We start from the raw sequence: 25,306 nt of genomic DNA, 5'->3' as shown, positions 1-25,306 counted from the left end.
TTCTGAAGAAAGACAACACCTCTGAATAGCACTGCAGTGGAACTGGCAGTCTTAATGATATAATCTTTGATCTCAATTGTCATTTATTGCAGGAAAATAAATGGCAATTGTTGGAAATATACAACAGAAATAATCAACACCTCTGTGATGCCGGCCACATGAAACAGGGAAAGTACCTGGGTAGGGCTCAATAGAGTATAGGATATACAAAAGGTTTTAGAGGACAAATATGTTGGGGATCTCTGAAATGCATCATTCAATGTCGATAAATATGAAAGGGACAATGATCGGATAAAGCTATTGATGATGAATAGACATTGTATAAGAAAATGGTAACGCATAATTCTTAAGTCCAGCTGAAGGGACAGATTAGTTTCCAACTTTGTTCCTGGGCACGGCAGAATCCTTAACCATGGTGCATTAGATCCGTTACTGCTGCCTGACAAGGTAGCAAAGAAAAGGTAAAACGCAGTTTTTAATGATAGTACATATCGAATTTGAAATCAAGTTTAAAAATCTAGGGAAAAGAATCGGGGTAACTCTAGAGCTGATCAAGGACCAGTTGGATTGTCACAAAAGCCAATAATTTGAGAGAAAGGAAATTGAGCCAGAGTTTTTTTATGAACACTGGTTGATGTAGTTCAGTTCATAGACCTCTACTGTTCTTTTAAAACTCACGTTACATCCCAGAGGTCCTTCAAATTCCACCTAAGATCTGTGCAGTTGAAAATTGGTTTAACACTCAGCAGAACAAAATCGAGCACTTGTCTGGGTGTCTATGCACCCTTCAGGAAATTAGAGTCCTGACATTTTGACAGAATTTTCAATTACAGTGCCCTCCATAATGTTTGGGCCAAAGGTCCATCATTTATTTATTTGCCTCTGTACTCCACAATTTGAGATTTGTAATGTAAAAAATCACATGCGGTTAAAGTGCACATTGTCAGATTTTATTAAAAGCCATTTTTATACAATTTGGTTTCACCATGTAGAAATTACAGCTGTGTTTATACATAGTCCCCCCATTTCAAGGCACCATAATGTTTGGGACGCGTGGCTTCACAGGTGTTTGTAATTGCACAGGTGTGTTTAAATGCCTCCTTAATGCAGGTATAAGAGGGCTGTCAGCACCTAGTCTTTCCTCCAGTCTTTCCATCACCTTTGGAAACATTTATTGCTGTTTATCAATATGAGCAGCAAAGTTGTGCCAATGAAAGTCAATGAAGACATTATGAGACTGAGAAACAAGAATAAAACTATTAGAGACATCAGCCAAACCTTAGGCTTACCAAAATCAACTGTTTGGAACATCATTAAGAAGAAAGAGAGCACTGGTGAGTTTACTATTCGCAAAAAGACGGGCAGGCCAAGGAAGACCCCCACAGCTTGTGACAGAAGAATTCTCTCTATAATAAAGAAAAATACCCAAACTCCTGTCAGACAGATCAGAAACACTCTTCAGGTGTAGATTTGTCAATGACCACTGTCTGCAGAAGACTTCATGAACAGAAATACAGAGGCTACACTGCAAGATGCAAACCACTGGTACTTAAGAAGTACTTAAAAGAGCAACCACAGTTTTGAAAAAAGGTCTTGTGGACAGATGAGACGAAGATTAACATATCAGTGATGGCTGGATCAAAGTATGGAGGAGAGAAGGAACTGCCCAAGATCCAAAGCATACCACCTCATCTGTGAAACACGGTGGTGGGGGTGTTATGGCCTGGGCATATATGGCTGCTGAAGGTACTGGCTCACTTATCTTCATTGATGATACAACTGCTGATGGTAGTAGCATAATGAATTTTGAAGTGGATAGACACATCCTATCTGCTCAAGTTCAAACAAATGCCTCAAAACTCATTGGCCGGCGGTTCATTCTATAGCAAGACAATTATCCCAAACATACTGCTAAAGCAACAAAGGAGGTTTTCAAAGTTTAAAAAATGGTCAATTCTTGAGTGGCCAAGTCAATCACCCGATCTGAACCCAATTGAGCATGCCCTTTATATGTTGAAGAGAAAACTGAAGAGAACTAGCCCCCAAAACAAGCATAAGCTAAAGATGGCTGCAATACAGGCCTGGCAGAGCATCACCAGAGAAGGTACCCAACAACTGGTGATGTCCATGAATCGCAGACTTCAAGCAGTCATTGCATGCAAGGGATATGCAACAAAATACTAAACATGACTACTTTCATTTACAAACATTATGGAAGGCACTGTAGGCATCTTTTGTGCAACATCGAGCTGTCTCTGTTGTCCTTACCTAATTTCACCCACATATATCTACATATGGTACTCACCTGATTCAAGAACCCAAAGAAATTGAATGGTCTTTTAGGACCGGGACTTGGGGTGGCATCAACGATGATGAAGGAGTAATTTCCAAAATGAGTCTGATGTACATAATGGAAGGAACCTTCCCTTTTAAAAGCTGAGTATTTCCTGTAGAAAGAACGACATAAAGTGTTAGTTAGGATCAATATGTCTTTTATTTAAATGTCAATCTTGGGGAGATTTTTTAATTATTATCCAAAATCATGTGCCTGCGTCATACAGTCACAGCATGGAAACAGGCCCTTCGGCCCAACTTGCCCATGCCAACCAAGATGCCCCATCTACACTTGTTCCACCTGCCCATGATCTCTCTAACCCTTTCCTAGTACCAGTCAAAATGTATTTTAAATGTTATTATAGTACCTGCCTTAATTACCTCCTCCGGGAGCTCATTATATACCCACCATTTAATCGGTTCCTATAAACCCTTTCTTTCTCACTTTAAACATATGTCCACTAGTACTTGATTCCTCCAAGGAATAAAGTCTAAGCCTACCCAACCTCTCCCTACAGCTCAGCCTCTCAAGCCCTGGCAACATCTTTGTAAATCTTCTCTGCACTCTTTCCAGTACCCAAACTGAACACAATATTCCAAATGTGGCCTCACCAACATCTTGTACAATTGTAACATAACATCCCACTTCTTTACGCAATACCCTGACTGATGATGGTCAATGTACCGAAAGCCGAGTCATGAATTACATTAAATGTGCCTGCATAATCATGAATTACATGAAAAATCGCACCCTACCAGTTTCTTATTATCTATGATTCTTACATTCAACGAGAGATAGAATTAGTACAGGGAACTACTAATTCTTACATTCAGTGGGCAACAGATAATGAAATCCTTACTCAAAAATCTAGTGGATATTCATATAACCGTAAGTATAAAAATGTCTAACAAAAAGTTTAATGACCAAAATATCTCTAGATTTCAAAGTACCACAAAATCATATGATGTCAGGGGATGTGACAAAATGGCTAACAAGCCGACTGCAATATAGGATACGATAGGTATCAAACTGATGCGGAAAAATGACACAAAATGCTGGAGAAACGCATAGGGTCATGCAATATGTCTGGAGAACATGGATATGTGACATTTTGGGTCAGGGCCCTTCTTCAGGCTGATTGTGGGGGGAGGGGAGAAGAAAGCTGGAAGAAAGGAAAATTGGCAGAGAGGAGGGGCAAGACAAAGGCTGGCAGGTAATAGGTAGTTACAGATGGAGGATTGTTTTAAGAGGCAGGTGGTTGGTAAAGGCCAGAGTTGAAAAGACAGAAGGTATGATACAAAAGGATTCTGAATTGTGAAACTTGAGGAAGGAATGTAGGTGGAAGAGAAGGGGAAGGGGAAAATACGTGCAAGTCCAGGTGTGCAGAGAAGGACTGTGACAAAATATACTGGAAGACACCAATAAACACACAGAATGGGCATATGAGTGATAATGATCTTCCAACACTTAAATGCTAGGTGCCATATTTTTGCAGAAGGAATAAAAAGGCCACATACTCCTTGGAAAATGTACTTAAATGAAAGTGTCAGAGAGTAGATATTCACAAATACAATAACTAAAAAAATAAAGCAAACCAAGTGCATAATTTATTTTGAGAAGGATAGAAATGAAAAGCAAAGAAAAAGATAAATTTGCATAAAACCCTGATAAATACACTTGGAAGTAATCTAGAATCTGTGTTATAGAGGTTCTTTGGTGAAGGTGTAGAAAAGGTTTACTGAAAACTAATCACTGAATTTTAAGGATTTACTGCACATAAAGTGGAAAGTGCAGCCGCATGCAAAGTTTCCCAATCTTCCAGCTTCACATTTGTAGCCAAACAGTAATGGGAAATGATATTCAGAGCCTTTGTTCTTTTCTCTCATGTTTTTGTTTTTTAAGAGCTGCAGAAAACAGGTCTTCCACCTAAAATACTATTTTTCTCTTTCCATCAATACTGCCTGACCTGCTGAACATTTCCAGTATTTTCTGTTTGCATTTAATATTTCCAACATCTGTAGTTTTTTTGGATTGATTATCCAAGCCTGCTGACTAATCCACTCTTAAAGATGCGTACTTTCTCAGTTTACAATTTCCAATTTCTCACATTCTTCCACCTTATTATTGTCTGTTTAAGATGGACAAAAGGTTATCTGTGCACCTTTATCTCTGTATTCAAGCCACCATTTTGATCTCTCATAAACCTCACCTGTGGAGTTTCTACACAATCACAAGGAGAACATTTCCTCCAGGTGCTCCAGTCTCCTCCCATATATCAAAGATGTGCAGGTTAGTATATTTATTAGCAGCTGTACATTGTCCCAAATGTGCGGTGAGTGGTAAAATAAAAACTGGAGGCAATTGATGGAACTTGGGAAGAATAAAATTGGATTAATGTAAATGGGTGGTGAATGGTTGGCATGGACTCATTGTACTGCTGCATCCCTGTGGCTTTTTCTGAGTGGCAGGATGTAATGAGTGCTATGCCACTGGGATCAGTGGTGGGGCCTCAACCTTTTACAATTTATATCAATTATATGGACGAGGGCATTTACAGATTACATGAAGACAGCAATGTAAGTTGTGATAAAGACAAAAATAGGCTGCAAAGGGATGTAGCTAAATGGTTAGACATGGATCTGGAATATATGGGAAATGTTGAAATTTGTTTTGGGTAGGGAAATAAACATTATGTAATTTACAGATTTAGAAAGTTCTGGGTGTTAAAATGCATGGTTCATAGAAGGATGATATGCAGGTACAGCAAGTAACAAAATATCATTTATTGCTAAGGGACTAAATAATAAAAATTATAGAGATTATGCTTCAGCTATGTATGGCATTAGTGATATTACATTTAGAGTACTGTGTACAGTATTGGTCTCCACTTTTAAAGAAGTACATTAATGCACAAGAAGCATTTCAGAGAAAATGTATTAGATTGGTATACGGATTGGGCAGTTTACGGGAAATGGTTGGACTGGCTGGGCTTGTATCTGCTGGGGTTGAGGAAGAATAAGATCCTTAATGGTCTTGACAGGGTGGATGTAGACACAATGTTTCATGTGAGTATCTATTAAAACTAAAGGGCGCTTTTAAAAAAAAAATTTGCCCATTTAAGACAGAAAAGATGGTTTTTAATTTCTCTGAGGGGGTACATGCCTTGGAACTCTTCCTCAGAGTGTAGTAGAAGCAGAATATTCAAATAAAATTTAAAGCAAGGGTAGTTATTTACTTGATAAACAAGGTTGAGCTTCCAAGCAGACTGACCAAATTTTATTGAACAGCAAAGCAGGCTTGAGGGGCCAAAGGGCCTCGTCCTGATCCTAATTTGTAAACTGAGTGTGGATTATTGTAATGATTAATTCTCATCAGCATGGGAATCAGCAGCTGCAGACGAGAACGCCCCACCACCCAGATGATCACCTTCGTGAAGGCCGGAGTGCAGCTGCCAAGAACCACAGCAGTCAGGAATCCATCAGGAATCCTGGCGACTGCGCAGGACTGGCAGTTTTCCGTAGACCTGGTGAAACAGCTGAAGTTCCCACAGCACATTGCACAACCACCCTGAGGCCAGATATCCTCCTGGTCTCTGAGGCGACCAAAAACATCGTCTTGTTGGAACTGACAGTGCCGTGGGAGGACCGTTTGGAGGAGGCCTACGAGAGGAAGATGGCCAAATATGAAGAACTGGTCATAGACTGCCGCAAGCAGGGCTGGAAGGCAAGGTGTATGCCCATCGAGGTTGGCTGCAGAGGTTTTGCAGGGCAATCGCTCTACAAAGCCTTGAGTGCACTGGGCATCAACGGAGTGGCAAGGAGAAGGGCCATCAAGAACACCACAGAGGCAGCGGAGAAGGCCTCGAGATGGCTCTGGATCAGGAGAGGAGGTCCATGGGGAGGAGCGAATGCCACCTGAACACAAGTCGTGGTCTGATCAACCACGGCTGGGTCACCTGGGTGAGAGTGTCTGATGTTGAAAGACCTGAAACACCCAATGACCCCAGGTTACATCACTGATGATGTGTTCAGGAGCATCTATCGATGTATTTGTATCAATACTGCCAAAGTAGAGATGTAGCCGAGATGTGAAGTCTAATTGATCACACCAGGAATCATACTGTTCCAACTCAGCATCAGAGACCAGAGTTCAGTCGCAATCTCCAATGCTGTGTGTGTAACATTTGCATATTCTATGTGACTGCATGGTTTTCCCATGGATGCTCAGGTGTTCTTTCCCATTTTGATAACATTAAGGTTTGTTAATTGCCATCTATATTGTAACTTTAATTGGCAAAAGCTTCAAAGAGAATTTGATGATTATGAGAAAATATATTATACATCTACAGTGAAATCAGATGGGGAATGGGACTGATGGAATTGCTCCATTGGGGTCCAGCATACATCTGATTGGATGAATGCCCTCCTTCTTTATCATGGTAAATTGGTACTTATTGGCAATGCTCACAGCTTTAGGTTATTTTAATATTGATTGGAACGATGTGTCAAGTATAAATAATGTGTACAGTTTTGCTCCCATAACAAATACATTGGTCCTTGGAAAGATTGCATCTAGAATGCTGTATGAAGGAACTGCAGATGCTGGTTTACACCGCAGATAGACGCAAACTGCTGAAGTAACTCAGCAGAACAGGAAGCATCTCTCGAGACCCTTCTTCAGACTGTAAGAGTATTTTGTATTTTGTAGATTGATTCTTGGGTGATGTGTTGTTGTATGAGGAGAGATTATGTAGGCTGGGCATGTATTTTCTTGAGTGTCTATGACAAAATATGATCTTATTAAAAGGTAGAAAATTTGATACATGCAATGTGTGTCGAGAACCAAGGCCCACAGAGTTAACGTGAGAGTTCAACCATTCGTCCGGTAGGCGGCGCGACTCTCGTCTGCAGCGGCCTCTGCAGTCCGTCTGCGTTTTTATTATTTTATGTCTATGTTTTAATGTAGTTTTTGTTATTTTTTGTTGGGGTATGTGTGTAGGGGGGTGGGGGTGGTGTGGGGGGGTTGGGGGTAACTTTTAAATCTCTCCCTGCACGGGAGACCCGACCTTTTCTTTGTCGGGTCTCCGTTGTCGTTGGGGCTGCAACGAGGAGCGGCCTCCAACAGGAAGACCGGGGACTCTGGTGCCGACACTCACCTCACCGTCGCGGAGCTGGCCGAGTCCGGAGCGGGTGGAGCTGTGGTGGACGCTGCTGCGGCCCGACCCCCGGAGATTCGGTGGCTGCAACTGCGGGTTTGGCGGACGGCACCGGGAGCCCGCGGGTCCCTGGAGGGAGACCGCTTTTCGGGGCTTCCGCAGCGGCGACTTCTCCCGCCCGAGTTGCGGGGTTGAAGAGCACCTGGAGCGGGGCCTTACAGCACCGCCCCGCGCGGCTTGGATTGGCTGCGGACTGCGAGCGCCCGCCGGGGGCTCTAACATCTAGAACCCGGTGTGCGACCTTGCATCACCCGGCGTGGCTTAATGGCCACGGGACAATTCACCATCGCCCGCCGGGGGCTTTGACTTTGACTCTGACATGGGGGGGGAGAGTGCAGTGGAGAGAAAAGTTTTTTTGGCCTTCCATCACAGCAATGTGATGGATGTTTATGTAAAATATGTTGTGTCTTGGGTCTATTTGTTTGTAATGTATGGCTGCAGAAACGGCATTTCGTTTGGACCTCAAGGGGTCCAAATGACAATAAATTGAATTGAATTGAATTGAATTGAATTCGTGATAGAGGTGAGAAGAAATGTTTAATCCAGAGAGTAATGAATCTTTGTGGTTCTGCACCTAGAGCTGTTGTCCCTATCTAACTGTATTCAGATTGACAGATTTTGGACAGGAAATAAATCAATTGATATGGCGTTAGTACAGAAAAATAGCATTGAAGTAAAAGATCACCTATGACAGTGGAGTAAATACAACAGGCCAAATGGTTGACTGCTCGTTCCATTGCTTGTGTTAGGTTTAGTTTTCTTTTCCCCAACCTCTTGTTTCTCTGACTTCTAAAACATTTTGCCTCTCAATATCTGCAGCTACTTAGCGAAGTCCCTGGCGTCAAGGATGCAATCTACCACCCCATCCCATCCCATCTAGCTGAGCCAGCCAATCTGCCAAAAGTGCCAAGAGCTCAGACAGAATAAGCCTGAGTAACCACCATCTTCTCCAGTATTCAGGTGAATTCTCTGGGAATACATGCACCATTTGTCTGGTCTAACCAGCTGTCATCCTAGATGTTACCAATTCCTTTACTGTATGCAGACACTTAAGCTATGTGGTATCCATCTTTTGGACAATGTGGAATTGGGTGCATCGGCTTTGATTCCAGAACCAAGTTGCAGTGATGTTTACATATATATATATATATATGGGACAACAGATTCATTGTCATAAATATAAGATAGTCACTAACAAATCAATACAAGAATAGCAGGAACAGCTGATAGGATTACAATCAATTTAAGCAGAAGCTTGTGCGCATTATGGAGAAAGGAAGAGGAGGACAGTCAATGACTTAAGGGGAGGTATGAAGCAGTAAAGCATGTGTAATGTCAACACTACCATACACTGATTGCACCTAATGGTCTGTTTGCTAACCTAGGCAAACAAGTCATCAGTCACCTGTTCTATATATTTTTGGACTCCTGACCATGAGATCCTGAAAATGTCTTCAGCAGAGCCCTAGAAAGATACAGGACAAAGACATTTAGGGCAATGGTGACTGACAGCTTTGGATAACATAATATTTTGCACCAACAGTCTGCCATCAACCATTTGCAACACCCCTAAGTATCCAGAGACAAACTTCCAGGAAGATTATCCTCTGATCTAGATCTTGCATAAGCTTCCATAAACTAGAGTACAGTCGAACACCCCTCTACTTCATTGCAGATATTGGACTTTGTCTCTGGAACCGTTGCACAATAATGCTGAGAATTATATTCTGCACTGTGTATCTTTCCCATCTTTCCCTTCGTACTTCAGTTTGCCTTGATTGCATTTATGTATCGTATTATGTGATTTGATTGGACAGCATACAAAAAAGCTTTTCACTGTACCTCGGTACACATGACATTGAAACCTGAACCTAAATAAGATATGTTAAAATAAGATAAAATAAGAAAGGTTCAAATTACACAAACATTGTGCCATTGATGGTAAGTTACAGAATGAAACCGATCAGTTGCTAAGATCAGCAGACCAATGGCAAATGGAATTTAATCCAGAAAAGGCCAAGAAATACATAATGACTGGAAAGGTCCTCAGGAGTATTCAGAAACAGAGAGACTTCAATGTAAAAGGACAGGTTTATATGGTGACGAAGAAGGCCTCCATGCAGTACAGTGATCAAAACTGCATGCAATACTCCAAATGTGGCCTAACTAAAGTCTTTAACAGCTGCAACGTGACCTTTATACTCAGTGCCCTGACCAATAAAGGCACGAATGCTATATAATATCTTTACCATTCTATCTACTTGTGTTGGCATCTTCAGGGAGCTATAGTCCCACCCCAAGATCCCTTGAACATCAATGGTCTGAACAGTAGATAGGCACATTCTTGGAGATCTACAGAACATGCTTCATAAGAAGTTCCAATATCTGACAGAACAAATAGCTGTTAGTCCAGATATAGGTATTGGTATTAGTTTATTATTGTCACGTGTACCAAGATGCAATGAAAAGCTTGGTTTGCGTACTATTGCGTCAAATAATACTATACACGAGTACAATCATGCCATACACAACAAATACAACGCATGTAAAGAGAAAAATATTATAGTGCAGAATATAGTCTAATAGTGCTATAACATTACAGTTTCACAGAACGCACAGATTAAAAAAGGGAAAGGCCGCAATTATGTAGTTTGGAAGATTGACTACAAGATGGAGTTAATGGGGGGAGGCCAGGGGGGCTGGTTTGTGAGATGGACTGGGCAAAACAATATGTGATTTGGAAAGAAACTTGGAGGTGGTGGTGTTCCCTCCTCATCTTAAATGGTAGAGGCTGTAGTTTTGGCCACATGAAATTGGATTAATTACAAAAGATCGATTGTAAAAGCTAGGATTTTCTCCTTACTGCACAGAAAGCTGAGAAGAAAGTTGACAAGAATTGTTTAACACTTTTTGATAAGAGGAGTAAATAGAGGGGAACAGTTTTCAGCAGATGGTTAGATTAGACAACATACATTTAGAGATGTCTGGCACAAACTGCATGCAGGAGAAACATGCACAATGTGCTGAATTATTAATGATCTGCCTGAGAGTGAAGGAGATGCAGTTTTAGAGTGATTAAATGTTAATAGAGGAAAAACTGCAAAGTTATGGGCAAGGGTTGGGAATGGGAATAATTGGATTGCTCTTTAAGAGAACCAAAACAAATAATTCTAGAATTCTAAGTATACCCAGCCTCTAAAGGACATATTTCCAGCACTTGTCAGGCAAGTTTTATTTAAACAAGATATGTAAGAATTTACTGTGGCATTAAAACCTATTATCGAGAATATCCCTCCCCTCAACACCGTGCAATCCAAAAAACCTCCAGCCCAGCTCACTTAACACACTTCCTCCTTTGATTCCATGAAATACTCCAGCGGTCTCTATTGTGCCCCACCCCAAAAGCTACTTTGTGAGACAAGGCGTTTCCCACAATAACTGAAACTTAAACATAACACCTCTTTGTTCCCAGACTTGCACATCTGATTGGTTTGAATGACAACAGATGGTTATCATGACTAAACATTTCTGGCTTTCCCATCAGGTGATACTTGGCACAGGTAAACTGCAGAGAGAAAACTTCTCAGGTGAGACTCGATCTTTAATTGATGCATTAAAAGAGATCCGGCTGCATTTTTTCTAGCTAAGATGAATCATAATTTATATCCCAGGAATGAATAAACAACACATCACTCATTAAGTTTCAGAACCCAAATTTAGATAGACTTTAAGCACAATACCTGTAGTAGTTATTGACACTCTCAAGTGATGGAATATTGAAAGTATCTGTGGTGAGAAAGAAGAAGACTGCATCATGGTGGGTATTTATAAGCCAGCCTTAACATAATAAAACGTCCATGGGTTCTCAGAGTCTAATAAGATAAACTGTGATACCATGACGCATTAAAAAAAAAGCAAACATTTGATCAGAAGGGTATACTCTAATGAGTGTCTTAAAATAAGGAGATACTGATGAAGAAAGTTATTGGATTCAGAGTTGAGAAAGCTGAAGACATTACTGCCCATAATGGTATAAACATATTGGGGTTGCACAAAGGAACAAGAGACATTGAGAGAGAAGATGTGAAGCAAATACATAGATAGGGAGATGTGATGCCATGAAGTGACTTGAAAACCAAAGAATTTTAAAATTGCAACTCCCCTGCTCAGATTCAAGACCATGTCCTGAAATTAGCCTGTAATGTACCTTTCCCAAGTTAATGCTTACTTCTTTATTTGAATCATACATTCTAGGAAGGAAGCATTGGGCCAGAATTCAGTTAGCTGCCAGCTTTGTGCTTCTCATCAATTTGACACAGATTCGCCCAGCAATCTGGACTGGGGAAGAGCTGGCTGAATCACTCACATCAACAGAGCCCTTGTGGGCTTATCTTGTGTTGAGGGTGGTGAGCATTAGAATAAGCCCTGACCAAAAAAATATTGGGAAAAACTTTGACACCAGTTAGTCCAGCCCCGTGGCTCAGCTGGGACTGTCACTGATGAGAACTACTGGCAATATCTCACAGGCTTCTAACATTCTAAGATTAGACCAAAACATTTCATCATATTTAAACAATTTATAAATCTACATTAATTCATACCAAAATTTCTCACAGCCATCCTAGAAATTGAAATTAATAGTGCAGCATTCCCTATGCTAAGTCTAAACACGTGTGTTCTCGACCTAAACAATGCTAGAACACCACAACTAGGGCCGGCCTTAGGATGTGCAGGGCCCAATTGGGAACAATTTTGGTGAGCCCCAGGTTCCCAGCCAAGGTCTGTAGAATCATAGAAATATAAATAAAGTCTATTATAGACTAATTTGATTACAGGAGCAAAAGGAAAAAGAAAAAATCCTACTCCAAGATTTTTTGAAAAATCTTTTTACTTGAGTAAGAGGAGAAAATTGTTTCAGGTAGATGCAGGCCTTTTGCTTATTTGGGATGCAAGGCATCTCATCCTTCCTCTGTTCACCTGTCAGCCCTTGGACCAACCTCTCCTGGTTATCAGCAACCTGCCTCGTGGCTCTAATTGTCTCACTGCTCTACCTGTAGTATGCTGCAGCTGAAGGTTATTTCCTTAGAAACTTATTTGGAAATTCAAAGAATAGCAAGGGTTTCTGCTAGTCTTCCGCTCTGGCCTCATGGCAGCACTAGGTTGTGCATTAAAAATTCTGAGACCTGAACACTTAATACAGGCAGTTTTGATGAAGGATTGTGCTGTCAGTATTGCCATCAGTCAGAATAGTACATTGCACTGAAAGTCTGCTTGATCTCTAAATTGACCATAAAACACCATTGTATGTCTTGAAATATGGAAAGTTTTTTTTGCCGTAAATTCTTCAACAAAGCTACTGTAAAGACAGATCATCTGGCGACTTTGCTGCAGGCAAACGAGTCACAGAGCCATACAGCCCAGAAATATGCCCCACTGTGCCAATGAGCAAATGAACATTCATACTACTCCAATATTAGTCTCCTCGCATTCCCATCAACTCCCCACTGATTATACGCCACACCCACACACTCGGTGCAATTAACTGTGGCTAAAAATTAACCTATGAACCCAATCATCTTGTAGGGGGAAATTAGAGCACCTGGAGGAAACCCAAATGGTCATAGGAAGAGTGTACAAACTCCACGTAGTCACAACCTGAGGTCTGGATTGAGCACCAATTGTTGGCACTGTGAGAAATCAGTGGCTGCACCACTGTTCCTCTTGCCAATTATGTTTTATGTTTATTAGTTACAAAATGTTAACAATGCAGAAAGTGCATTTTGGCTGTAAAACTCTTTAGGGGGTCTAAAGGTTAATGCCATCTGCAAATATTATTTATTGAAGCAATATCATGAGTAATTACGAGACTGCTATATTAGAATTGATGAGATAGCAGAACTAAACCAAGATGATTGGCATACCATGATTTCCTTTGATATCAATCCACTTGGTTTTTTCCAAAACTCTGGATTTCTTCAGGATTGTCTGATAGGTTTGCCACTCAATCTCATATTGACGAGATCCAATCCTATTCCTTTCTTTGGCGTCCGTTAGATCCCCTGTGAAAAGCAATGTGACGTGAAAGTGAAATCAAGGCTTTCAGAACAGACCAATAATTCAGTTTGGCAATAGACATGTCCCTCTCAACCCCCATGCTCTTCTTGTCTATTAGCTTCAACAGCCCTTGAGAATCTGGAAGACATAAGGAGGTTTATGTGAAGAAGATATTAGGGGACTTCAATTGGATGCAGAGTAAAACCAGATTAACATAAATGGGTGCTGCATGGTTGCTGCAGACCCGTTGGGCTACAGGACCAGTTTCCATACTGTATGACTATGACTCAGATCCTTGGCAGGGTGGATTTTGAATTTTCTCTTGTTTGAGAATCTATAATCAGGGTTCACAATATAAAAATAAAAGGTCACCCATTTAACTCAGAGAATGAAGTAAAAAAAAAAAAATTATGAATCTTTGGGACTTATTTCCTCAAAGCACAGTGGAAACAATCTCTTTGAATATTTTCTATCTGCTTTCCAAGTGATTTCATTAATGGCTAACCAGTATAAGCTAAACGTTACTGTACAGTCCAAAATAAAATCTTCAGTTAACCTAAGATGTCATGAATCAAACATATGCAGGAAGCTTGTACACCATCTATTTTGTTAAACATGACTTGTATGCTAATATTTTGTCTGAACATTGATTTTGTCTTTTCATTATCACATACACAAACTTTGCTTAACCTGAACTCTCACTGCATTGGTCCTAATCATTTGCGTTATTGTACTATTATTTCACATTTGGGGCATCTGCAGAGATTATTCAACCCAAATGATAAGTGTTTATATCAAAATATCCTCATACCTCCACATATAGCCTGCTATTCTGTTTTCCCTCATCTCTTTATCTGACTCTTAAATGCCAATACATTATTAGATTTAAATATTCCTCACAGCAGTGAGTTCACTTTAAGAACATGGATTGTGGATGAACCTTTACTCCCACTCCACATTCCCATTCTATTACCAGATACCTTGATTCTCGTTATTATCAATCAACCCCAATTTTGAATATATTCAAGAACAGAGCATCCACCGAATCCTTAGTCATTGAGAGTGCTAAAGCTTTGGAGAGAGTACAGATATTCTTCACATTTCAACCCAAAGTGGCAACACATCATGAGATTGTGTCTGGTTCCAACCCTGCAGTATGAGAATCAATCTCTTAGCCTCAGCACCATCCAGGCCTTGATGCTTGATTCAACACTCCTTCGTCAGGAAGGAGAATCAGGGGAGTTGGTGGGCATGTGAGAGAGAATGGGTTTAAGCGGAATAGGTGGGGGGGAAATAGGATTAATGGAAAAGTCAGAATACAGGCAACATAGACACAATGGGCCGAACAGTTTTGTGTCACAAGGAAATGAAAAAACAAAACATGAAATTCCTCTCTAACCCTCATCCCTCTGTGAAAGATACTCTTTAAACCTGAGGTCAAGTTTTTGGTTATTTTCCCTCCTGTATCCATGTAGTTCAGTGTCAAACTTTGTTTGATAATGTTGGAGGGAATTGTGTGTTTGACCTGTACCCTGAACCTGCTTTCATGTGGGGCCCAGTTGCCCTCTTAATTCCAGCTCAGATCAGGACAGAGAATATCTCGTAGAACTGTGGTGAGTTTCTCAAACAAATCTGTTTGTTCCAGACCTTAATAGTGTACACTGGGAAACACTATGAGAGAACCCAAAGTGTTTTAATGATTCAGGCCTTTCATAACCTTTGACACAATGGTTACATGCGGATTTCATGCAATTTGATTTTTGGCCATCTTACTCAGAGTCCCCCTCCGCTGGGCAGGACATGAGGATTTTTCCCATCGATGAAAAATAAAAGAGTTATTAGTGTTTAAAAAATGTTGAGATTCTCTCTCCTGAATATTGAAATTGGTGGAGAGGTGGAATATTGTGTTGTGTAATATATATATATAGAATAAGTGGGACCCATTGGGTCCCAGCATCACACGGGAGGGATGGTCCCCCAACGCAATATTCCACCTCTCTGCCAATTCTAATATTGGTGGCCAGTGGGGGGGGGGGGGAGATTTCAGGAGCGCTATTATGGGTGTTGTGGGCTGAAGGGACTGGTTTCCAGAGGGCTAGTATGGATATTGTGGGACGAATGGATTCTTGGGCTGGCGTCTCAGTCACTCAAGCCTCTTGTGCTGGCAGCTCACTCACGGCTGGTGGGCTGGCAGTTGACTCACGGCAAATTCCTTGAAATTCCATTTCAAGCAGGGTGCAAGGCCACCAAATTCAAGTGCAGTTTATTACCACTTCAAGCAGGGTGCAAGGCCACCAAATTCAAGTGCAGTTTCATACCATTTCACGCAGGGTGCAAGGCCACTAAAGAAAGCGAGTCGTGACCTCTCCCTACTCCATCTTGCAGAGACTGAGCCACACCCACACTTCTGGGTTTTATAGTCCCTCCCACCAGTAAGGGGCATGGCCTTCATGGTGTGATTGACAGGAGAGAGAATCTCAACATTTTTTAAACACTAATAACTCTTTTATTTTTCATCTAAAAATCCCCGGCACCTGATGAGTGGAGGGGGACTCCGAGTAAGATGGCCAATAATCACAGCCGTACGAGGCAGCAATTTTTCTAAAATCAATATAAAGCGCAAACAGGAAGTGCTAACACAGCTTTAGCACTTCCAAACCAATGGCAACACAGCTTTCGCATTTCCAAACCAATAGCAACACAGCTTTAGCATTTCCAAACCAAAGGCAACACAGCTTTAGCATTTCCAAACCAAATTTTAAAACCACATTAAGGGCACTGACAGGTCAGTAAAACCACTCAGTTTAGTAGACATGTGTTCAGTGTTATTCACAGCTCAGACTGAGAGACGTGACCCTCTCGCTTCCCCATCTTGCAGAGACTGACTGAGGCACTCAACACCTCCGGGTTTTATAGCCCCTCCAGAAGGGGCGTGGCCTTCAGGAGAGGAATCTCAACATTTTTTAAACACTAACAACTCTTTTATTTTTAATCGATGGGAAAAATCCTGTCCTGCACAGTGGAGGGGGCTCTGAGTAAGATGGCCAAAAATCACAGCCGTAAGTGGCAGCGTTTTTTCTAAAATCAATATACAGAACAACAGGAAGTGGTCAAGATCAGACTTTTAGTAATATAGAAGATACCCACACACACACACACACACAATTTCCCTCCTGGGATTAATAAAGTTCTATCCTATAGTTGGTGGAGAAGCTGAAGCTGTTGGTGGAGAAGCTGAAGCTGTTGGTGGAGAAGCTGAAGCTGTTAGTGGAAAAGCTGAAGCTGTTGGTGGAAAAGCTGAAGCTGTTGGTGGAAAAGCTGAAGCTGTCGGTGGAAAAGCTGAAGCTGTTGAAGGTGGACACTGGCACTTGCAACTGGGTCCTTAACTTTTTGACACAATGGCAGCAGACATTCAGGGTGGGCAGTCGGACATCAAGAACCATCGCTATGAGCACTGGCTCACCCCAAGGCTGTGTCCTAAGCCCCCTGCTGTTCAGTCTGCTTACTCATGACTGTACTGCCAGACTCAGCAATAATTATATCAATAAGTTCGCTGATGACACCACAATGGTGGGTCTCATCAGTGACAATGAGTCGGCATACAGGATGGAGGTGGAGCTGCTTACGGAGTGGTGCACATCTCACAATCTCAACCTCAATGTGGAAAAGACTAAGGAAATGGTGATCGATTTCAGGAGGGCTGGCAAACACCATCACACTCCGCTGCATATTGATGGAGCTGCTGTGGAGAGGGTCAGCAGTGTGAAGTTCTTGGGACTTCACCTGGCGGATAACCTGACCTCTACGACCAACACCACAGCAGTGATCAAAAGAGCTCAGCAGTGGCTCCACCCTCTCCGAAGACTAAGAAAAGCAGGTCTCCCTACTGTTCATCTAAGGACCTTCTACAGGGGCACCATCGAGAGTATATTGACCGACGGCATCACTTCCTGGTTTGGGAGCTGCAAGGATTATGAGCAAAACCAACTTAACAGGATAGTGAAGACAGCCAGCAGGATCATTGGTGCCCCACTCCCTTTCCTGTTGGAGATCTATCAGAAGCAGAGCATCAGCAGAGCCATCTCCATTATTAAGGACCCCTATCATCCATCACACCACATCTTCTCCATTCTGCCATCTGGGAAGAGGTACAGGAGCATCAGCTGCAAAACCAGCAGGATGCTACACAGCTTCATCCCACAGGCAATAAGACTGGTTAACAGACTGTGTCCCCTCCCCATATATCTTACACCAACACATCTAACCTCGCCCATACTTTGACAGCTAGGCACCTGTCAAAGCAAAGCCACTGTTCGGTCTGAATGTCTGTATTTATTTCAATTTTTAGGCCTATTTTAGATATGGTAATTTTAATTTTTAAAGCTATATGTATTTATTCCGTTTTTATTAACCGCACTGATGGGAACTGATTGAGAAACAATTTTTTTCGTTCCATCTGTGTACTCAGTTAAAATGACATTAAAGTAAATACTGAATACTGAATGCTGAATCATGTGTGTAGGAAGGAACTGCAGATGCTGGTTTAAACTGAAGATAGATACAAAAAGCTGGAGTAACTCAACAGGTCAGACAGAATCTCTGGACAAAAGGAAAATATTACGTTTTGGGTTGGGCCTGAAAAAGGTTCCTGCACGTTTTTGGAATGTGGAAGGAAACAAGAGCACCCGGAGAAAACCTATGCAATCAAAGGGAAAAGGAGCAAACTCCATACAGACAGCACCCATATTCAGGATCAATTCCGGGTCTCTGGCAACTTTATGGTCAATGTACTGCCCCATAGTCTTGAACTGAATTAAAACATACAGTAGCTGTAATGGGGGACATAGTGTCACATAGAGATTTAAGACTGAACATGGATAGGTTCTTTTTTTTTAGTAACCAAAGTTATCAACGTATAATTTTTTTGTGTGTTGGAAAATAAAATATAGTGGCACAGCTGGTGGACTTGCTGCCTCACACGCCAGGGATCTGTGTTCGATCCTGTCCTCGGGCACTGTCTGTGTTGAATTTGCACATTCTCCCTGCAAGCGTGTGGGTTTCCTCCCACATCCCAAAGACGCATTGGCTTTGTAGGTTAAATTAACTCTGTAAAATTGCCCCTAATGTGTAGGGAGTGGGTGAGGAAAGTGGGATAACAGAACTTGTGTGAATGGGAAGACAAAAATTCTGGAGAAACTCAGCGGGTGATGCAGCATCTATGGAGCGAAGGAAATAGGCGACGTTTTGGGTCGAGACCCTTCTTCAGACTGATGTGAGGATGGGGGGGGAGGCGGGAAGAAGAAAGGAAGATGCGGAAACAATGGGCTGAGGGAGAGCTGGGAAGTGGAGGAGAAAGCAGAAACTACCTGAAATTGGAGAAGTCAATCCGCTGGGGTGTAAACTGCCCAAGCAAAATATGAGGTGATGCTTCTCAAATTTACGGTGGGCCTCACTCTGGCCATGGAGGAGGCCCAGGACAGAAAGGTCGGATTCGGAATGGGGAGTTGAAGTGCTGAGCCACCGGAAGATCAGGTTGGTTATTGCGAACCGAGCGGCGGTCTTGGGCAAAGCGATCGCCAAGCCTACGCTTGGTCTCACCGATGTAGAGCAGCTGACACCTAGAGCAGCGGATGCAATAGCTGAGGTTGTAGGAGGTGCAGGTGAACCTCTGCCGCACCTGGAAAGACTGCTTGGGTCCTTGAATGGAGTCAAGGGGGGGGGAGGTAAAGTGACAAGTGTAGCATTTCCTGCAGTTGCAAGGGAAAGTGCCTGGAGAGGGGGTGGTTTGGGTGGGAAGGGACAAATTGACCAGGGAGTTAAGAAGGGAGCGGTCTCTGGGAAAGCCGACAGGGGAGGAGATGGGAAGATGTGGCCAGTGGTGGGATCCCGTTGGTAGACAAAGCTGGAGAAAATCAGCGGGTGATGCAGCATCTATGGAGTGAAGGAATAGGCGACGATTCGGGTCGAGACCCTTCTTCAGACTCACTTATCTCACTTACCATCCACTGCCTACCCATTGGAGGCAATTTACAGAAATCAATTAACTTACAAACCACATAACTACTGGGAAGTGGGAGGAAACTAGAGTACCCAGAGGAAACCCAAGCAGTCACAGGGAGAACATGCAAACTCCACACAGACAGCACCCAAGATCTGGATCGAACCCGGGTCTGTGAGACGGGAGCTGTGTCACTGTGGCGGCCTTGACACATATGTGTCATTGACACAAATAGTAACAGAAATCGAGGACTCTCTTCCCCTAATATTTGTGAATGCTGGCCACCAATTAACATTTTCAAGAATGAGATAATTACTCGATTTTTGTTCGCTACAGGCATATTGACAAATGCTGGTAATTAGAGTTGAGATGTAGATTCACTTTAATCTTTTTGAATGGTAAAACAGGTTTGAGTTGAGTGACTTAATCATGTTCTTATGGAATTTAAAAGGAATGCTCATTGGTTTTATGATTTTTCTTCCCATCTATAAAACTTAATCTAGCCAATGTGTTCATCTATGACAAATAAATCTATCACCAAGAAGCAACATTTTAAGTAATTGAAAATATAAATATGTGAAACGAGGTGTAATTTTTTACCCAAAGACAAATGTTTCCATAGGAGACCTTTAAAGTCAATGCTGTATTGTAACAAAGAAATAATTTGACAAGCTTCTTAAGAATAGAAAAAAGGGAGGGATAAAATGAGAAGCTGAGCAAGTTGCTTAAGTCATTCGCTTCAAACCTCAATGATCCAAAGTCAGGATTAATGTCAACTCCACAACCAGGTGAATTTACAATGCCCCTAATGCACTTTTGTTTTTCTTGTAGTTCTGTTGAGAACCATTTATGCAGAAAGACACTTTATATGGAACACAATTTAAACTTACAATCACAATGCAATCCAAAACCATGGAGGATGCATCTGCACCATTCTATTTAAGATCCAAGTTGGGAAAAGGCTGTTACTGAACAACTAAACTGTTGGAAATTAGTTGGAAAATTATGGAGCTTTATTTTTAAGGGAGAAAGAGGATCTCCAATATTTTGATTTAAACATTGCTCAAAGATGTTTGCCCATGAATAATAATTTTGTCAAATGAACTACATTAAAAAAAAAGAAAAATACCCTCCGCGTTATGAAAAAATCTCAAAATCAGCAATAATATAGATTACAATCAACAGAATATGATAAATAATCTGTTCCACTGATCACATTGGATTGAACATTCAGTTTTTTAATATTTGATGAACTACAGGCTGACTGATGACTAAACTATTTTTATATTGAGTATCATGACCTACCTGTGACAAAAACGATTTCTGGCTTAATAACATCAATGGTCTCTGTGCAAAACTTCTGAAAGTCAGGGGCTCTTTGGGGATCTACAAACCTACTGATGTGGATGTCAGACACCTGAGAAGTAAAAACATTTCTTACGAAAAGAGCAAATATAACAATGCCTTTAAAATAAAATGTTAAATATTACATTCTCAAAGCCTGACTTTTTTCCACCACTTGATTCAAAATACAACAGAACACTAACTATTGTCACAAAATATCCCGATGCTCAGAATGTGTAATTCGGTTCCGATTTAATGCCCAGGGTTCATCGGCCATGTGAACTTGCCCTGAGCTATTCTTCCACGTCGCTCAGAAACACAGAAGCAGCAAGCAAAATACTTCACGATTAGGCACAGGAAAATATACAAACAAACAAACTAAATAAGTGCAATGATTATGATAAATTGATAGAGTTTTTTTAAATAGTGAAGAATAATTTTACTTTCGTCATATTTTCATCTACATCTGTTGGGATGTCCCAACATTTATTGGTGAAATCGTGTTGAAACTGTGTACTGTTTTACTGTGTATCGATGCAGCAGCGTATTCCCTTTTTCAAGAAACACAATACGACACAAAAAAAAAAGAGAATTCACCCCAATTTATTAATTGCATTGGTCCAGCAATGGAAGTGAAAACGCTGGACGTGCAGTGGATGGATGAGGCGGTGTGTTTTAAAGGACAGGGGCTCCGTTTTAATGACGGCTCACAAGCTGGAAGGGCTAGTCCGTTACACTAATGTTGCGCAATCGACCCGGAGACCTCTGTTGACAGCCGGAGGCACGGAGACGGTTGGGGGTCGCGCGGACGGAGCGCGCGCTGCGGGCACGGTTGGGGGCCGCGGGCACGGTTGGGGGTCGCGCTACCTGCAGGAACCAGAAGACGTTGTCCATGCTCCCGCCCGGGTAGGGAGGCTGCGCTCCCCGCGGGTGCCCGCCGGCACCGCCGTAACTCCGTTGCTGCACCGTGTAGTTATCCAGCACGTAAGCCGTGAGGCAGGCCAGGAAGAGGCCGGCGGCGATCAGCACGCTGAACAGTTGGAGCATCCTTGTAACCAGCGCGGCATCGGAGCCCGAGTGCGGCAACCTCGGCAACGCCGCTGACACCTGACCGCCCCGCATCCGGCCGCCTACAGCCCGCCCTCTAGTGAGTGCTGTCGTTGCAAGCACCGGCGGCCGCTCATCCTGCGGCCTATGCGGCGTTGACCTTCTCCTTTCAGCAACCCAGCCTTTGCCGAGAAGCACCTGGTGGTCTGCTCAATAACGAGGGGCCTGAGATGTCCGGGCTGGGCAGCGGCGGGGGTCTGACGGATGGGTGGCTTTGGGTTGAGGTGGAGAGGAATCCTCCTACAACCTGCTAGTCTCTTAAACTAAATCAGGAACTGTACCTTCATTCAATCCTAATGCTTGGACTTGCTGCAAAAGTAAACGTTTAAAGTAAACGATTAGACACGAGGAACTGCAATTGCTGGTTTACACAAAAAGGCACAAAATGCTGGAGCAACTCAGTGGGTCGGCAACTCCGGAGCAACATGGATAGGTTACGTCTGAAGAAGGACCCCGACGCGAAACGTCATCTTTTTCTCCAGAGAAGCCTGACCTAAAGATCTTTGGCCTGACCCTCTCCAGCATTATTCCAGCACTTTTGAGTTTTTTTAATTCTTGAGTGGCATAAGATAAATAGGGTAATCAATAAGGCTTTCGAGCATTAAATCAGAACATTAAATATAGAATTTGACAGTTTCCTGGTGGCGGCGCGACTCGTTGCAGCGGCTCCTACAGCCTGTCTGTCTTTTTTTTATTTTTGTCTAGTTAAATGTAGTGTTTGTGTTTTTTTAAGCTTGGTTTTAAATGTGTATATGTGGGGGGGGGGAGGGGGAAACCGTTTAAAATCTCTTCCCTGTACGGGAGACCCGACCTTTTCCCTGTCGGGTCTCCGTTGTCGTTGGGGCCTAGCACCGTGGAGCGGCCTCCAGCCTGAACGACCCGGGGGCTCGGGAGACTGCGGAGCTGTGGAGCTGCGGACTACTCACCATCGTGGGGCTGGCCGGCCTCGGAGCATGGGGAGCGGCGGTGACTCGCTGCTGCGACTCGACTCCTGGGGCTCGGAGGCTCCAGCAACGCAGCCGCAGGTCCGGTGGACTGAGACATCGGGAGCTCGCGGGTCCGGGGGGAGAGAGAGAGACCGCTTCCCAGAGCTCCCGCAACGCGACTTCTCCAGCCCGTGTCGCGGGGTTGGAACGACCTGGAGCGGGGAAGTACATCACCCGGCACGGCTTCATGGCCGTGGGACTCACCATCGCACGCTGGGGCTCCGACCTTGTACTTTCAGACCGGGAGCGGGGCCGTAAATCGCCCCGCACGGCCTAAAATGGCCGTGGGACTTATCATCACCCGCCTGGGGCTTGGACATCGGGAGAGACATGGAGAGCAGGGGAGAGAAAAGACTTTTGCCTTCCATCACAGTGGGTTCACTGTGATGGATGTTTGTGTGAACTTAATTGTGTGTATGTCTGTAGGACATTGTCTTTGTTTGTATGGCTGTGGAAACAAAATTTCGTTTGAGTCTCACTGGGGCTCAAATGACAATAAATGACAATAAATTTATATTATTGTAGGTAATGATTCAGTTGTATAAGATATTGGTGCGGTGATATTTAGAGTATTGTGTTCAGTTTTGGTCACTATGTTATAGGAAAGATGTTGTTAAGCTGGAAAGGGAGCAGAGAAGATTTAAGAGGATGTTGCCATGACACGAGGGCCTGAGTGATAAGGCTAAATGATAATAATATAAGAAATATATTAAATGGATTTCTGGGCTAGATTGATACAGAAAGACAAGATTCTCCAAGATTGCTGTGTATTGAAATAATGACCGATGAAATGTGACAGGGACGGAAATCCCGGGGGGGCGGGGAACAGGTGGGACACGTCCCCCCCCTCCTTTGAGAGGTGGGGGGGACAGTCCCTCCCCATTTTTTGTAATTCGGATTTTAAAACCCGGTGAAATCTCCGCTTTCCGCGAGACTGGGGGTGGGACTGCTGATCGAGGGCGCCGATTGGACAAGAGGGAGGTCGGTCAGCAGGCAATGGGGGTGGCACAGACCTGTGCCTCATCCACAGCCAGGATCGATCCCGGCTCTCCGGCGCTGTCCCGTCCCCACCCGAGTGCCCCGCCCGGGGGTGGCCAGAGACGTCGGGAGTCAGACGGGCGCGGTGCCCCCAGGCCCACAGCCAGTGCAGTGAAGCAGCACAAAACCCAGCTCAACTCTGCTGTCCCGCCAGGTTAACCTACAGCCCTGCCTGGACGCGCAAAATATGGCCCAGGTTTACAGCCTGCGCGGAGAAGCAGCGCTGGTGTCCCGTCAGTCCAGGTAGGGCTGTAGGTTAACCCGGTGAGACAGGCAGTGTTGAGCTGCATTTAGCGCTGGATTGAGCCTCCGAAGCCTCGCATGTGTGTGTGAGTGTGCGCGCGCGGCCGCCAAGAAATTGTGTCCCCCGGTCCCCTCCATATTTTGATAGCGATTTCCGTGCCTGAATGTGTCTACCATTGGACGAGAGAGGAAGCCCAGATTAATCCCAGTAAGGGGTATTGAGACAATGTCCGATGCCTTTGAGGTATGCAGTGACTGATGACTTTGATATGCAAGTACCTTGTACCAATGTCCGATGCCTTTGATATGTAGGTACCTTGTACCACATGACAAGATGCCTTTGATGCAACTGATGATTGACGAGACAAACTCAGACGCATCCTGACTACATTACCTCCACCACTACAATGACACATTACTACATTACCTGTAGTAATGTGTATTCTCTGTACCTCTGACCATAATGTCTTTGGAATGTGCTTAGGTGACAAAAGAACAGTATATAATACCATCAGTCTGAAGAAGGGTTTCGGCCCGAAACGTCACCTATTTCCTTCGCTCCATAGATGCTGCTGCACCCGCTGAGTTTCTCCAGCATTTTTGTGTACCTTCGATTTTCCAGCATCTGCAGTTCCTTCTTGAACAACAACAGTATATAATACCATGTAATTCTGTGTTCAGGAAAGTGGAGAGAGGACAGCCAAGGTTCTGTGTTGCTTCCTTGGCTAGGGTTCCTTGCCACTTCCATCGGCCGATAATTAGTAACGTTTTGAACTGGTCTACCAAACCGCTTTATGAGTTGTCTGTTTATTAAGAAGCGAACCTGTTTGTTTTATTAGAAGTTAACCTTTTTCATGAGCTACTGGGAGAGGTTGAGCAGGCTAGGATTGTTCCTTGGAGCGCAGGAGGATGAGGGGTGATCCAACAGAGGAGTACAAGACCATGGGAGGAATAGATCAGGTAAATGCACATCCTTTGCCCTGAGT

General features: G+C 43.2%; 1 protein-coding gene across 4 annotated transcripts in view; it reads right to left on the bottom strand.

Annotated features, from left to right (window-relative positions):
* tmem62 (transmembrane protein 62) overlaps nucleotides 1-22,477 on the bottom strand; it is a 58,972-nt gene extending 36,495 nt beyond the window's left edge. The window contains exons 1-5 of one of the 4 annotated variants that reach the window (XM_033026753.1): nucleotides 21,814-22,477; nucleotides 20,908-21,019; nucleotides 13,472-13,609; nucleotides 11,291-11,336; nucleotides 2,306-2,447 (exon numbers count right to left, since the gene is read on the bottom strand). In XM_033026753.1, the coding sequence (XP_032882644.1) occupies nucleotides 2,306-2,447; nucleotides 11,291-11,336; nucleotides 13,472-13,609; nucleotides 20,908-21,019; nucleotides 21,814-22,068 (693 nt within the window). In that variant the 5' untranslated portion in view covers nucleotides 22,069-22,477. Of the gene's footprint in view, nucleotides 1-2,305; nucleotides 2,448-8,955; nucleotides 9,016-11,290; nucleotides 11,337-13,471; nucleotides 13,610-20,907; nucleotides 21,020-21,813 lie in introns of those variants that run through there. The other 3 variants (XM_033026754.1, XM_033026755.1, XM_033026756.1) reach the window with 3 other exon arrangements.
* Between the last annotated feature and the right edge of the window lie 2,829 nt (nucleotides 22,478-25,306).

Source organism: Amblyraja radiata, chromosome 9, assembly GCF_010909765.2.
Source record: "Amblyraja radiata isolate CabotCenter1 chromosome 9, sAmbRad1.1.pri, whole genome shotgun sequence".
NCBI lineage: Eukaryota > Metazoa > Chordata > Chondrichthyes > Rajiformes > Rajidae > Amblyraja > Amblyraja radiata.
Note: the sequence above shows the minus strand (reverse complement) of the source record. Positions and strands in the feature narration are given on the sequence as shown.